We start from the raw sequence: 14,203 nt of genomic DNA on the forward strand, positions 1-14,203 counted from the left end.
TAAAGTGGATCAGTCATGTCCATCTGTGACTGGAAGCTCCTGCACAAGGTGCAGATGGCAGCCATGGTGCAGACAGTCAGGCCTCCATACCTTATGCTGCATCTCATCTAGGCACATCATATAATCATTTGATAATGTAAGAAAGAAGGTTATAGGAAAGTGACATACCAGAATTATTACTTGCTTCTTCTTTCACTTGGACTGGATAACCCCTTTAATAAAAAAAAATGTAAAAAAATATTCACCATCAATTTCTTCCCATGCTTATAAAGGCTATGAACACCTTCAGAGGCAATGTTTTCAGTTATGTTTTTATTATTGTATTCTACTCATTTTCGGCTAAAAATATATCATTTTTTAATTGGTCATTATTAAAAAAAAAACAGGGTCCGGTCAGATGACAGCTCTTATCTCTGATCTCCTGACCTCATAAACTCTGATTATAGCTAAACGCCTTTTAAACCGATAAGCGGATAGGACATTAATATCATAATCACAGAAAACCCCATTAAAACCCTTCCAGTATTGCAATCAATGTTCAATTTCTGCAGACTATAAGTAGGCATGTACATATTATTACAGTATACATGTGCAAAATAATAATGGCATACAGAAATACCAGTACATTACAGTTATACATTCCAGTCTATTGGACTGTTAAAAAATGGACTAAATAAAAACAAACAAAAATAGCATTAACATGATAAAAAATATATTTGAGTTAAAAATAATTTTTTCAATTAGTCTTTATTAAACACTTTGAGCCTCTTTCTCTGTACAGCCTTGAGATTCTCTAATAGCAGGCTCTGTATTTTTATTGTTTCCCATCAGGCAGCTCAGCTGACGGTTCCTTATCTCTGACCTTATAAGCACTCATTATAGCTCAATTCTTATCTTAATAAGAAGAATGTGGCTTAAAGGGTTGTACCATCTAAGAAATTGGGGGCATATCGCTAGGAGGTGAGACCCACACCTATACTTAGAACAGAGCCAGCAAAGTCCTGGAGGGTGGAACAGTGCATGCGCAGCCACCCTCCATTCAGTAATACGGAGAGTGCTATTTCTGTCAGCCCCATAGTGGAACAGTGCATGCGCAGCCACCCTCCATTCAGTAATACGGAGAGTGCTATTTCTGTCAGCCCCATAGAAGAGAATGGAGCAGTGGCCATGGTGCACCTCTCATTCATTTCAATGGGACTTCTGAAACTAGCTGAGCGTGCCTCTCAAGCTATTTTCATCGCTCCCATAGGAATAAATGGAGGGCAGTCGCGCATGCACTGTGCACCCTTCGGGACTGTGCAGGCTTCATTTTAGAAATAGGAGCAGGTCCCAGAAGTGTTACCTGCACCTATCAGACATTGGGGGAAACCCCTTTAAATAAATGTTTATGGCCTTTTAGTTACCGGCACATAGTGAAAGTACGATTCACACAGCTAGACAAACAGTTCAACTTTTCTGAGAGAATGGGTAAATATATTTAATAAAGACCAACTGAAAAAAAAATTTTTTCCCCAAAATGAATAAAATGCAATCATAAAAAAAATACCCCTGAGGGTGTACATAGCCTTTTATTCAGACCCTTTACTTAGTCGAAGCAGCAGCAATTACAGCCTCCAGTCTTCTTGGGTATGACTCCACACCAGGATTTGAGGGTTTTCTGCCATTCTACTCTGCACAATCTCTCAAGCTCTGTGAGGTTGTATAGGGACCGTCAGTGGACAGCCATTTTGAGTTCAAATTAGGGCTTTGGCTTGGTCACTCAAGGACATTCTCAGAGTTGTCCCTAAGCCAGTCCTGTATTGTCTTGGCTGTATGCTTGGGGTCATTTTCTTATTGGAAAATAAACCTTCAGCACAATGTGAGGTCCAGAGCACATTAAAAATATCTCTGTACTTTACTCGAGTCAGCTTTCCCTCAACTGACTAGTCTCCCTGTCCCAATCACTTTAAAATACACCCATAGCATGATCCTGCCACCACCATGCTTCCCTGTAGGGGTGGTATTGGCAGTGCATGGTTTCCTCCAAACATAACGCTTAGAATTGAGGCCAAAAAGTTCAATCTTGGTTTTATCAGACCAGAAAATCTTGTCCTTTAGGTGCTTTTTTTTGCAAATTTTCATGTGTCTTTTACTGGTTGACCTTCTGGAAGTTTCTCCCATTTGAACACTGGATCTTTGGCGCTCAGCCAGTGTGACTATTGGGTTCTTTATAACCTCTCTTACCAAGGCTCTTCTCCCACAATTACCTAGTTTGGAGTGAATGCAAGCTCTAGGAAGAGTCCTTGTTGTTCTAAATCTCTTCCATTTAAAAACAATGGCCACTCTGCTCTTAGGAACTTTTAGGCCCCTTTCACACGGGCGAGTATTCCGGGCGAGTATTCCGCGCGGATGGGATGCGTGAGTTGAACGCATTGCACCCGCACTGAATCCCGACCCATTCATTTCTATGGGGCTGTTCACATGAGCGGTGATTTTCACGCATCACTTATGCGTTGCGTGAAAATCGCAGCATGCTCTATTTTGTGCGTTTTTCACGTAACGCAGGCCCCACAGAAATGAATAGGGTTGCGTGAAAATTGCAAGCATCCGCAAGCAAGTGCGGATGCGGTGCGATTTTCACGCACGGTTGCTAGGAGACGATCGGGATGGAGACCCGATCATTATTATTTTCCCTTATAACATGGTTATAAGGGAAAATAATAGCATTCTGAATACAGAATGCATAGTAAAATAGCGCTGGAGGGGTTAAAAAATAAATAAAAAATAATTAAACTCACCTTAATCCACTTGATCGCGCAGCCGGCATCTCTTCTGTGCTGTGTGGAGGAACAGGACCTGTGGTGACGTCACTCCGGTTATCACATGATCCATCACCATGGTAAAAGATCATGTGATGGATCATGTGATGACCGGAGTGACGTCCCCACAGGTCCTGTTCCTCTAGACAGCTAAGATGAAGACAGAAGGAGATGCCGGCTGCGCGATCAAGTGGATTAAGGTGAGGTAAAAAAAATAATATTTTACCCCCTCCAGCGCTATTTTACTATGCATTCTGTATTCAGAATGCTATTATTTTCCCTTATAACCATGTTATAAGGGAAAATAATACAATCTACAGAACACCGATCCCAAGCCCGAACTTCTGTGAAGAAGTTCGGGTTTGGGTACCAAAAATGTGCGATTTTTCTCAGGCGCGTGCAAAACGCATTACAATGTTTTGCACTCGCGTGGAAAAATCGCGTGTGTTCCCGCAACGCACCCGCACATTTTCCCACAAAGCCCGTGTGAAAGAGGCCTTAGTGCAACAGAAATTTTGTACCCTTCTCCAGATCTGTGTCTCCACACAATCCTGTCTCTGAGCTCTCTGCCTCCACACAATCCTGTCTCTGAGCTCTCTGCCTCCACACAATCCTGTCTCTGAGCTCTCTGCCTCCACACAATCCTGTTGCTTGGTTTTTGCTCTGATATACATTGTCACCCGTGAGACCTTATATAGACAGCGATGTGTCTTTCCAAATTTTGTCCAATCAACTGAACTGGACTCCAATCAAGGTGCAAAAACATCTCAAATATGATCAAGACAAATGGAAGGCCAGGACTAATTATTTTTTTTAAATTACATTTCTAAAATTCTGTTTGGGGAAAACCTTTTTTTTTTTTTACTTCAAAATGTGAAAAAATGGGAGTCAGAACACTTTCCAAATGCACTGTATATGGGAAGAACTGTGCATGAACAGCCACCTCTCTACTAACAGCAGCTGTGCAGATCCCGTTCAGGAGATAGGTACACGTCATAGAGTGGGACTAGCATTTATGAAACATTTATGGTATATCCTATGGATATGCTGTAAATGCCCAATGTGGGAAAACCCCTTTAAACCAAATGCTCAAGAAGCAATGTGATGCCACAAAAGACACTGTAGCATTTAATGAAGTAAGAAATACCTCTCAGATAAAGAGCCTCCTGCTTCAGCAGTAACTTCATCTACAACAGAACACAGAGAAATCATTCAGGATCCATTGGCTTATGAAAAATCACTATACAGTGAATTTGGGGGTTAAAGGGGTTGTCCCGTAGCAACAGCTTGTCCCTTATTCACAGGATAGGGGATGTGTCTGATAGGCAGGTGGCTGACCACTGGGTCCCATTTTTACCATGCATGCATGTCCACTGCTCCATTCAACTCCATAGGCTTCCAAGTACTAGTACTCATCTGTCTCTGAAAGTCCCAGAGAGTTGAATGCAGCAGTGGAGACACATACGTGTCAGCTGCTCCATTCCAATAGAGAACAAGGGCCCCAGTTCAAGAGATCTGCGGAATTCCCACCGGTTGGAGCTCCGCCAATCAGACACATATCCTATCCTGTGGACAGGGGATATGTTATCCTTGAACAACTCCTGTCAGTTTGTAGTTAAGCACTTACCTTTTGGGCCTTTCCTATCAAGAAACGGCCTGAAAGAAAAAAAAAAAAACATTAAATATGCTTTCCCATACACCACAGCTATCTCTCCCAGCTTTCCCATAGACCACAGCTATCTCTCCCAGCTTTCCCATAGACCACAGCTATCTCTCCCAGCTTTCCCATACACCACAGCTATCTCTCCCAGCTTTCCCATACACCACAGCTATCTCTCCCAGCTTTCCCATAGACCACAGCTATCTCTCCCAGCTTTCCCATACACCACAGCTATCTCTCCCAGCTTTCCCATACACCACAGCTATCTCTCCCAGCTTTCCCATACACCACAGCTATCTCTCCCAGCTTTCCCATAGACCACAGCTATCTCTCCCAGCTTTCCCATACACCACAGCTATCTCTCCCAGCTTTCCCATACACCACAGCTATCTCTCCCAGCTTTCCCATACACCACAGCTATCTCTCCCAGCTTTCCCATACACCACAGCTATCTCTCCCAGCTTTCCCATACACCACAGCTATCTCTCCCAGCTTTCCCATACATCACAGCTATCTCTCCCAGCTTTCCCATAGACCACAGCTATCTCTCCCAGCTTTCCCATACACCACAGCTATCTCTCCCAGCTTTCCCATAGACCACAGCTATCTCTCCCAGCTTTCCCATACACCGCAGCTATCTCACAAACGGAAAACTAAAACGCCAGTGTGAAAGTAGCCTAATAAACAAGTACTCACCTTTTTATAGTAAAAGATATGCTGGACCTGTTTTCCAAGATCTGCTGTATAGTGTGAAGGTCATATGTTGATGGATTCTTAAAGGCTACATCATTTGGGAGGCCACATACCATGACAGCAGTGGGGTCTCTATCCATCTTATCATAGGGAATAGGCACTGGAGTTGATTTTCCTAATGCTTTACCTGATTAGAAAAGAAATGAGGAAAAAGTATAACTATAATACATTTATAAACCACTGCACATGTAATGATCAAATATTTTCAATCATTTTTACATAGTGAGGAATCAACACACAATCTCATCAGTGCCAGGAAGACTCTAAAGCTGCCCACAGCTATCTCTCCCAGCTTTCCCATACACCACAGCTATCTCTCCCAGCTTTCCCATACACCACAGCTATCTCTCCCAGCTTTCCCATACACCACAGCTATCTCTCCCAGCTTTCCCATACACCACAGCTATCTCTCCCAGCTTTCCCATAGACCACAGCTATCTCTCCCAGCTTTCCCATACACCACAGCTATCTCTCCCAGCTTTCCCATACACCACAGCTATCTCTCCCAGCTTTCCCATACACCACAGCTATCTCTCCCAGCTTTCCCATACACCACAGCTATCTCTCCCAGCTTTCCCATACACCACAGCTATCTCTCCCAGCTTTCCCATACACCACAGCTATCTCTCCCAGCTTTCCCATACACCACAGCTATCTCTCCCAGCTTTCCCATACACCACAGCTATCTCTCCCAGCTTTCCCATACACCACAGCTATCTCTCCCAGCTTTCCCATACACCACAGCTATCTCTCCCAGCTTTCCCATACACCACAGCTATCTCTCCCAGCTTTCCCATACACCACAGCTATCTCTCCAGCTTTCCCATACACCACAGCTATCTCTCCCAGCTTTCCCATACACCACAGCTATCTCTCCCAGCTTTCCCATACACCACAGCTATCTCTCCCAGCTTTCCCATAGACCACAGCTATCTCTCCCAGCTTTCCCATAGACCACAGCTATCTCTCCCAGCTTTCCCATACACCACAGCTATCTCTCCCAGCTTTCCCATACACCACAGCTATCTCTCCCAGCTTTCCCATACACCACAGCTATCTCTCCCAGCTTTCCCATACACCACAGCTATCTCTCCCAGCTTTCCCATAGACCACAGCTATCTCTCCCAGCTTTCCCATACACCACAGCTATCTCTCCCAGCTTTCCCATACACCACAGCTATCTCTCCCAGCTTTCCCATACACCACAGCTATCTCTCCCAGCTTTCCCATAGACCACAGCTATCTCTCCCAGCTTTCCCATAGACCACAGCTATCTCTCCCAGCTTTCCCATAGACCACAGCTATCTCTCCCAGCTTTCCCATAGACCACAGCTATCTCTCCCAGCTTTCCCATAGACCACAGCTATCTCTCCCAGCTTTCCCATACACCACAGCTATCTCTCCCAGCTTTCCCATACACCACAGCTATCTCTCCCAGCTATCCCATACACCACAGCTATCTCTCCCAGCTTTCCCATACACCACAGCTATCTCTCCCAGCTTTCCCATACACCACAGCTATCTCTCCCAGCTTTCCCATACACCACAGCTATCTCTCCCAGCTTTCCCATAGACCACAGCTATCTCTCCCAGCTTTCCCATACACCACAGCTATCTCTCCCAGCTTTCCCATACACCACAGCTATCTCTCCCAGCTTTCCCATAGACCACAGCTATCTCTCCCAGCTTTCCCATAGACCACAGCTATCTCTCCCAGCTTTCCCATACACCACAGCTATCTCTCCCAGCTTTCCCATACACCACAGCTATCTCTCCCAGCTTTCCCATACACCACAGCTATCTCTCCCAGCTTTCCCATACACCACAGCTGTCTCTCCCAGCTTTCCCATAGACCACAGCTATCTCTCCCAGCATTCCCATACACCACAGATATCTCTCCCAGCTTTCCCATACACCAGAGCTATCTCTCCCAGCTTCCCCATACACCACAGCTATCTCTCCCAGCTTTCCCATACACCACAGCTATCTCTCCCAGCTTTCCCATACACCACAGCTATCTCTCCCAGCTTTCCCATACACCACAGCTATCTCTCCCAGCTTTCCCATACACCACAGCTATCTCTCCCAGCTTTCCCATACACCACAGCTATCTCTCCCAGCTTTCCCATACACCACAGCTATCTCTCACAGCTTTCCCATACACCACAGCTATCTCTCACAGCTTTCCCATACACCACAGCTATCTCTCCCAGCTTTCCCATACACCACAGCTATCTCTCACAGCTTTCCCATACACCACAGCTATCTCTCCCAGCTTTCCCATACACCACAGCTATCTCTCCCAGCTTTCCCATACACCACAGCTATCTCTCCCAGCTTTCCCATACACCACAGCTATCTCTCCCAGCTTTCCCATACACCACAGCTATCTCTCCCAGCTTTCCCATACACCACAGCTATCTCTCCCAGCTTTCCCATACACCACAGCTATCTCTCCCAGCTTTCCCATACACCACAGCTATCTCTCCCAGCTTTCCCATACACCACAGCTATCTCTCCCAGCTTTCCTATAGACCACAGCTATCTCTCCCAGCTTTCCCATACACCACAGCTATCTCTCCTAGCTTTCCCATACACCACAGCTATCTCTCCCAGCTTTCCCATACACCACAGCTATCTCTCCCAGCTTTCCCATACACCACAGCTATCTCTCCCAGCTTTCCCATAGACCACAGCTATCTCTCCCAGCTTTCCCATACACCACAGCTATCTCTCCCAGCTTTCCCATAGACCACAGCTATCTCTCCCAGCATTCCCATACACCACAGATATCTCTCCCAGCTTTCCCATACACCACAGCTATCTTTCCCAGCTTCCCCATACACCACAGCTATCTCTCCTAGCTTTCCCATACACCACAGCTATCTCTCCCAGCTTTCCCATAGACCACAGCTATCTCTCCCAGCTTTCCCATACACCACAGCTATCTCTCCCAGCTTTCCCATACACCACAGCTATCTCTCCCAGCTTCCCCATAGACCACAGCTATCTCTCCCAGCTTTCCCATACACCACAGCTATCTCTCCCAGCTTTCCCATACACCACAGCTATCTCTCCCAGCTTTCCCATACACCACAGCTATCTCTCCCAGCTTTCCCATACACCACAGCTATCTCTCCCAGCTTTCCCATACACCACAGCTATCTCTCCCAGCTTTCCTATAGACCACAGCTATCTCTCCCAGCTTTCCCATACACCACAGCTATCTCTCCCAGCTTTCCCATAGACCACAGCTATCTCTCCCAGCTTTCCCATACACCACAGCTATCTCTCCCAGCTTTCCCATACACCACAGCTATCTCTCCCAGCTTCCCCATAGACCACAGCTATCTCTCCCAGCTTTCCCATACACCACAGCTATCTCTCCCAGCTTTTGGTTCAGCCAAACGTGTATGTGTTGTCCATGGGAAGAGGGGAGAAAGGTCCTGCCAGACACTGCCGGTAGCGGATGAGGATCGGGTGAATATATTCACTATATATATATATATATATATACACGTATTAAAAGTAAGCGATTTACCGTAGCAAAGACAGAACAGATCTTCAACACATTTCCGAAGTGATTTAATCTCTGCACAGTTCGATGTTAATCTAAGAGTCTTCATTACAGGTTCTGAAATGCAATTTTCCCTGCCTGCAAGAAACCCAAAAACAAGGAATTTATAAAATATCCATTACTATATGAGATGCATTTTGTAAGGTATCATTAAGCACCACAGCGGTGCTCATCTAAAAACATTTAATGTTCCAACATACAATACTGTATGAAATCTTTCTGGAGATCCGTTCTGGAATCAAAGAAGGCTTTTCCTTTCCTGCTGCCAACTATCAAAGCTTCGGAGCCATATACAGCGATGCATGCTACTTCTGCCTTCACCTGGGCAAACTGCTTGCACTACAGAGACAAATGCCAACATTCAGATTATTTATATGTTACCAATATATAAAACGACCATAATAATACTGAAAAAACATACGGTCGTGTGAACAAGCCCTTATGAAGATTCTATTGTTTTGCGGTCCGTTTTTCACGGATCCGTTGTTCAGTTTTTAATTTCCGCTGTGTTTCCATTGTGTTTCTGTTCCGTTTTTCTGTATGGCATATACAGTATACAGTAATTACATATAAAAAATTGGGCTGGGCATAAAATTTTCAATAGATGGTTCCGCAAAAACAGAACAGATACAGAAGACATACGGAGTACATTCCATATGTGTTCAGTTTTTTTTGCGGACCCATTGACTTGAATAGAGCCACGGAACGTGATTTGTGGACAATAATAGGACAAGACTCAAAATGTAGCGGAACGGAAATGCGGACATACGGAAACGGAATGCTCACGGAGTACATTCCGTTTATTTTGCTGACCCATAGAAAGTAATGGTTCCGTATAAAAACGGGCCATATACAGAACGCTAAAAACTTTCGTGTGAACAAGCCCTAAGGCTGCATTACAGAGTACATTGCGTGTCTGCTGCTAACTTTGATTTTCTGCACCTCTTACAGATCTTAAAGCGATCCTCCATTTCAAGTAAAAAAAATACCAGTAAATAAATCACAATAACTGGGGATAAACAGAACACTTACAGTACAGACCAAAAGTTTGGACACACCTTCTCATTCAGAGTTTTCTTTATTTTCATGACTATGAAAATTGTAGATTCACACTGAAGGCATCAAAACTATGAATTAACACATGTGGAATTATATACATAACAAAAAAGTGTGAAACAACTGAAAATATGTCATATTCTAGGTTCTTCAAAGTAGCCACCTTTTGCTTTGATTACTGCTTTACACACTCTTGGCATTCTCTTAATGAGCTTCAAGAGCTAGTCACCTGAAATGTTCTTCACTTCACAGGTGTGCCCTGTCAGGTTTAATAAGTGGGATTTCTTGCCTTATAAATAGGGTTGGGACCATCTGTTGCGTTGTGGAGAAGTCAGGTGGATACACAGCTGATAGTCCTACTGAATAGACTGTTAGAATTTGTATTATGGCAAGAAAAAAGCAGCTAAGTAAAGAGAAATTACTTTGAGAAATGAAGGTCATTCAGTCCGAAAAATTGGGAAAACTTTGAAAGTAAGGGCTATTTGACTATGAAGGAGAGTGATGGGGTGCTGCGCCAGATGACCTGGCCTCCACAGTCACCGGACCTGAACCCAATCGAGATGGTTTGGGGTGAGCTGGACCGCAGAGTGAAGGCAAAAGGGCCAACAAGTGCTAAGCATCTCTGGGAACTCCTTCAAGACTGTTGGAAGACCATTTCAGGTGACTACCTCTTGAAGCTCATCAAGAGAATGCCAAGAGTGTGCAAAGCAGTAATCAAAGCAAAAGGTGGCTACTTTGAAGAACCTAGAATATGACATATTTTCTGTTGTTTCACACTTTTTTTTTATGTATATAATTCCACATGTGTTAATTCATAGTTTTGATGCCTTCATAGTCATGAAAATATAGAAAACTCTTTGAATGAGAAGGTGTATCCAAACTTTTGGTCTGTACTGTACATGGTGACCTCCTTTTCATGTTTTTCGGCTGCAGATATACCAATTCCCATCCTCGGATGCCATCCCAGATGGCCGCACCTCTTCTCAAACAACGTGAAGTAGCTGGTAGTCAAAGACACTTCCTGCTGCCCTCTGGTGGCCAGCGCTGCTAATGTGAACCCGCTGGCCAATCCAAGAGCAGGGCTGGACAAGTGTCTTGGACTACCAATGCACAGTGTGCTTAACGTTGTCTGAGAAGTGGTGCATCCACCCTGGAGGCAGAAGAGGAGCCTGAGAATTAGAGGATCTACAGCTGGGCGTACGTATATGGCCCATTTAGGTTGGGGAATCTCTCCAAGACCTCATCAATGTTCCACCAGATGGCAAACCAACACCACACCAATGGCATGAATCCAGGCTCCTCCTGTTTCTCCAGAGATAGTTCTAAATTCTTCCATTGGAAACAACTGAGGGGGGCTCAAAGAGGATAGGGGCAGGTATGTCAAGCTATTGTACACCTAACAATTCTGCGCTATTAAGACACCCCATTAATAACTGCCATTAAAGAGATAAGCAGTCTTATTTTTCTGTAAAACCGTAGCAGTACAATTTACCATTGACTCCAGGGATGAGAAGAGATGTTTAACTGCCTCCTTGGTCTCCAGGGTTTCATTGTACATAGACAATATGGGGGATGTAACGTTAGCCATTTTCCTGTTTAGAAGAAAAAAAATGCAATATTCAGAATAACGAGCCATAGATATTAAAGGGGTTTTCTTGGGCTACAGATATCCATGACCCACCCTCAACATAGGTCATCAATATCAGATTGGTGGTCCTACATCCAGCACCCCACGATCAGCTCTTTCATGCAGCGCTTTAAGCATAACAGTGTACGGACAGAAGCAGAAGCCTCCTGTGCAGTTTCTGGTGGCGGCGTACTGAAGATCAGCTCCCAATCATGTGAATGGGACCAGAACTGGCATGGCCGTGTGCAGTCCTTATTTGTTTAGGTCCCATGGAAATGTATGTGGACCAAAAATACGGTTGTGTGCATGAGGCCTAATAGAATGCAGTACTGAGTATCATCTCTGTAGCATCAAAGCAAATGGACAAGGGTTGTCCTAATGAGTCAGCCCCTAATGTGTGTGAAACATGCTATAGACATTTTTTGAACAAGCTAATATCCATTTCTTAAAGCAGAACCCGGACATATGCCCATTTACACCCCTCCGACCCACCTGATATGAGCATTTCATGCTCCGATGCCCTCCCTTGCCCTGCACCGGATCGCGCAGGGCGAGGGCTGTTTTGTTTATGTTTTTACACTGCTAGGCTGAGGCTTCCGACCACAGTGTTCCCGGTGACGTTGCCAGCAGTGATGGGCGTACTTTAGCGCTGCCTTAGCCATTTTACAGACTAGGTCAGCGCTAAATCCCACCCATCACTGCTGGTGATGTCACCGGGTTCACTGCTAGGTGGAAGTCTCCGTCTAGCGTACTCTATGGAGAGCCCGGTATGTTACCAGATCTCCAAAGGAGAGCATCGGATCATATGGGTCGATGGGGTGAAGATGGGGGTATGCCCAGGTTCAGCTCTGAACCCGGACAACCCCTTTAACTTATTAACAGATCTGCAGTCTATTATATTGCACATAATATTTATAATAAATATCGATCACTTGATTTTTAACTTGTCATACAAGTTCTGATTGAGTAAATACTGTCAAGTTAAGCAATTTAGTAAAATAGCATTTTTGTTTTTAATTCTGCTTCCTAATACTCAGTCATGTGTTGTAGCAAGTATGACCAGAGATCTATCAAGCATATTACATAACACAGCCTCCAAGTAAGGAGGAGAATAAAATGGGTGGGAGTATTAGAGCGTTGCATGAGAATAAGCCCCTCCCTTGCGGATCATGCGCCCGTTAGGAGGTTTATTCTGGTGCTGGGAGACTACAGGACCACTACTCCTGCTAGTGCCAGTGCAGCTTGCAGAAAACCCCGGCTAGGTCTTACCTACACCAGGAACTTTGCCGCAGATGCCAGTGAGGTGGGGAGCTGGTGCAGTGTGGACACACGGCTCGGCTCTCTCCCGTATTTCTACCACAGCTCGGGCTGTTCCGTACACGCTGCTCTCCTAATTTCTTTCATTCTTATTTTTTCTCTTTTCCTAGCTACAGTCCAGCTAAAAGGAAGCGCGCATGCTCATTTGCCGCGTTGCACCTTGGGAGTTGTGGTTTCTAAACTCGGCAGCTGATGAGCATGGTGCTCGCTGAGGGACTACGTATCCCAGAATCCTTTTCTAGTGACGCGACGTGCTGTGCTGTAGAACAAAGCGATTGGGGCAGCAGCGGCCTCGTAGTTCTCCTGCTACTGTAACATGGCTGTCCAGCTGTGTGTACCCCGCTCCGGCCTCTGTCTGCTCTATAACCCTGTGTCATATATATAAATAGACACACTACAGCTCCCACCGTGCTGCTGCAGCCTTGTGAGGGACTAATACAGGGGAATACATAGTGATACATTGGAATGCACAATACTATATAATAAGAATAGGAAGGAATAATAATAATAAAAATACATGGGAATACATAATAATGCGTATAATAATAGTAATAAAATTCATTGGAATACATAATTCTATACAATAATTATTATTATTATAGTCATAGAAATCCATGGGAATACATAATACTATATAATAATAATAATAATAATAATAATAATAAAATACATTGGAATACATAAAACTTTATAATAAAAATACATTGGCATACATACTATATAATAATTAATAAAAAAATACATTGGAATACATAATGCTATATAATAATAATAATAATACATGGGATACTATACATACATAATATGACTATATCAGAATAATAATGCATAGGAATACATAACAATATCACATTATATAATATTAATACATGAGAATATGTAAAAGAAGTAAATGACCAATCAGAGTTCTATGTATTCCCTGTGTGTGTATGGAGGGAGAGTACATGGATATATAGTTTATATTCCGATATATATTTTTTTTATTCCAAAGAAAGATCAGCAGTCCCAGATTTGTTGAATAAATAGTGATTTATTCTTCCATCCATGTAACAGCGATATTTCAGCAATTAACTTGGAGCTATTTTGAAATGTCAGTCTGGTACATGGATACATGATCACACCATCACTTGGAGGGCCATGCTTTTATTTTTAATTGTATAATATAAAATATATTCCAGGATCAGGAATCAAATGGAACTTTCTATGTGTGACTGTAATGATGGTATATGTAAGGCTACTTTCACATTTCCGGCAGGACGGATCCGACAGGCTGTTCACCATGTCGAATCCGTCCTGCCGCTATTCCACCGGACCGCCGCTCCGTCCCCATTGACTATAATAGGGACGAAGCTCCTAGGCAGCACGGCGGTGCACGGCAAAAGCCGCCGGACTAAAAAGTCCTGCATGTCCGAAAT

The 14,203-nt window shown here is 44.1% G+C and overlaps 1 protein-coding gene across 4 annotated transcripts in view; it reads right to left on the reverse strand.

Moving 5' to 3' along the window:
• GTF2I (general transcription factor IIi) overlaps positions 1–12,918 on the reverse strand; it is a 122,527-nt gene extending 109,609 nt beyond the window's left edge. For all 4 annotated transcript variants that reach the window (XR_006388222.1, XM_044285216.1, XM_044285214.1 and 1 more), the window contains exons 1-8: positions 12,741–12,918; positions 11,337–11,436; positions 8,989–9,127; positions 8,753–8,866; positions 5,155–5,338; positions 4,426–4,454; positions 3,946–3,985; positions 169–212 (exon numbers count right to left, since the gene is read on the reverse strand). Coding sequence is in view for 3 of the 4 variants with exons in the window: in XM_044285216.1 (XP_044141151.1) it covers positions 169–212; positions 3,946–3,985; positions 4,426–4,454; positions 5,155–5,338; positions 8,753–8,866; positions 8,989–9,127; positions 11,337–11,432 (646 nt within the window). In the remaining variant the exon portion in view is untranslated. The remainder of the gene's footprint in view (positions 1–168; positions 213–3,945; positions 3,986–4,425; positions 4,455–5,154; positions 5,339–8,752; positions 8,867–8,988; positions 9,128–11,336; positions 11,437–12,740) is intronic.
• Positions 12,919–14,203: the final 1,285 nt, after the last annotated feature.

Source organism: Bufo gargarizans, chromosome 3 (assembly GCF_014858855.1).
Source record: "Bufo gargarizans isolate SCDJY-AF-19 chromosome 3, ASM1485885v1, whole genome shotgun sequence".
Classification (NCBI taxonomy): Eukaryota; Metazoa; Chordata; class Amphibia; order Anura; family Bufonidae; genus Bufo; species Bufo gargarizans.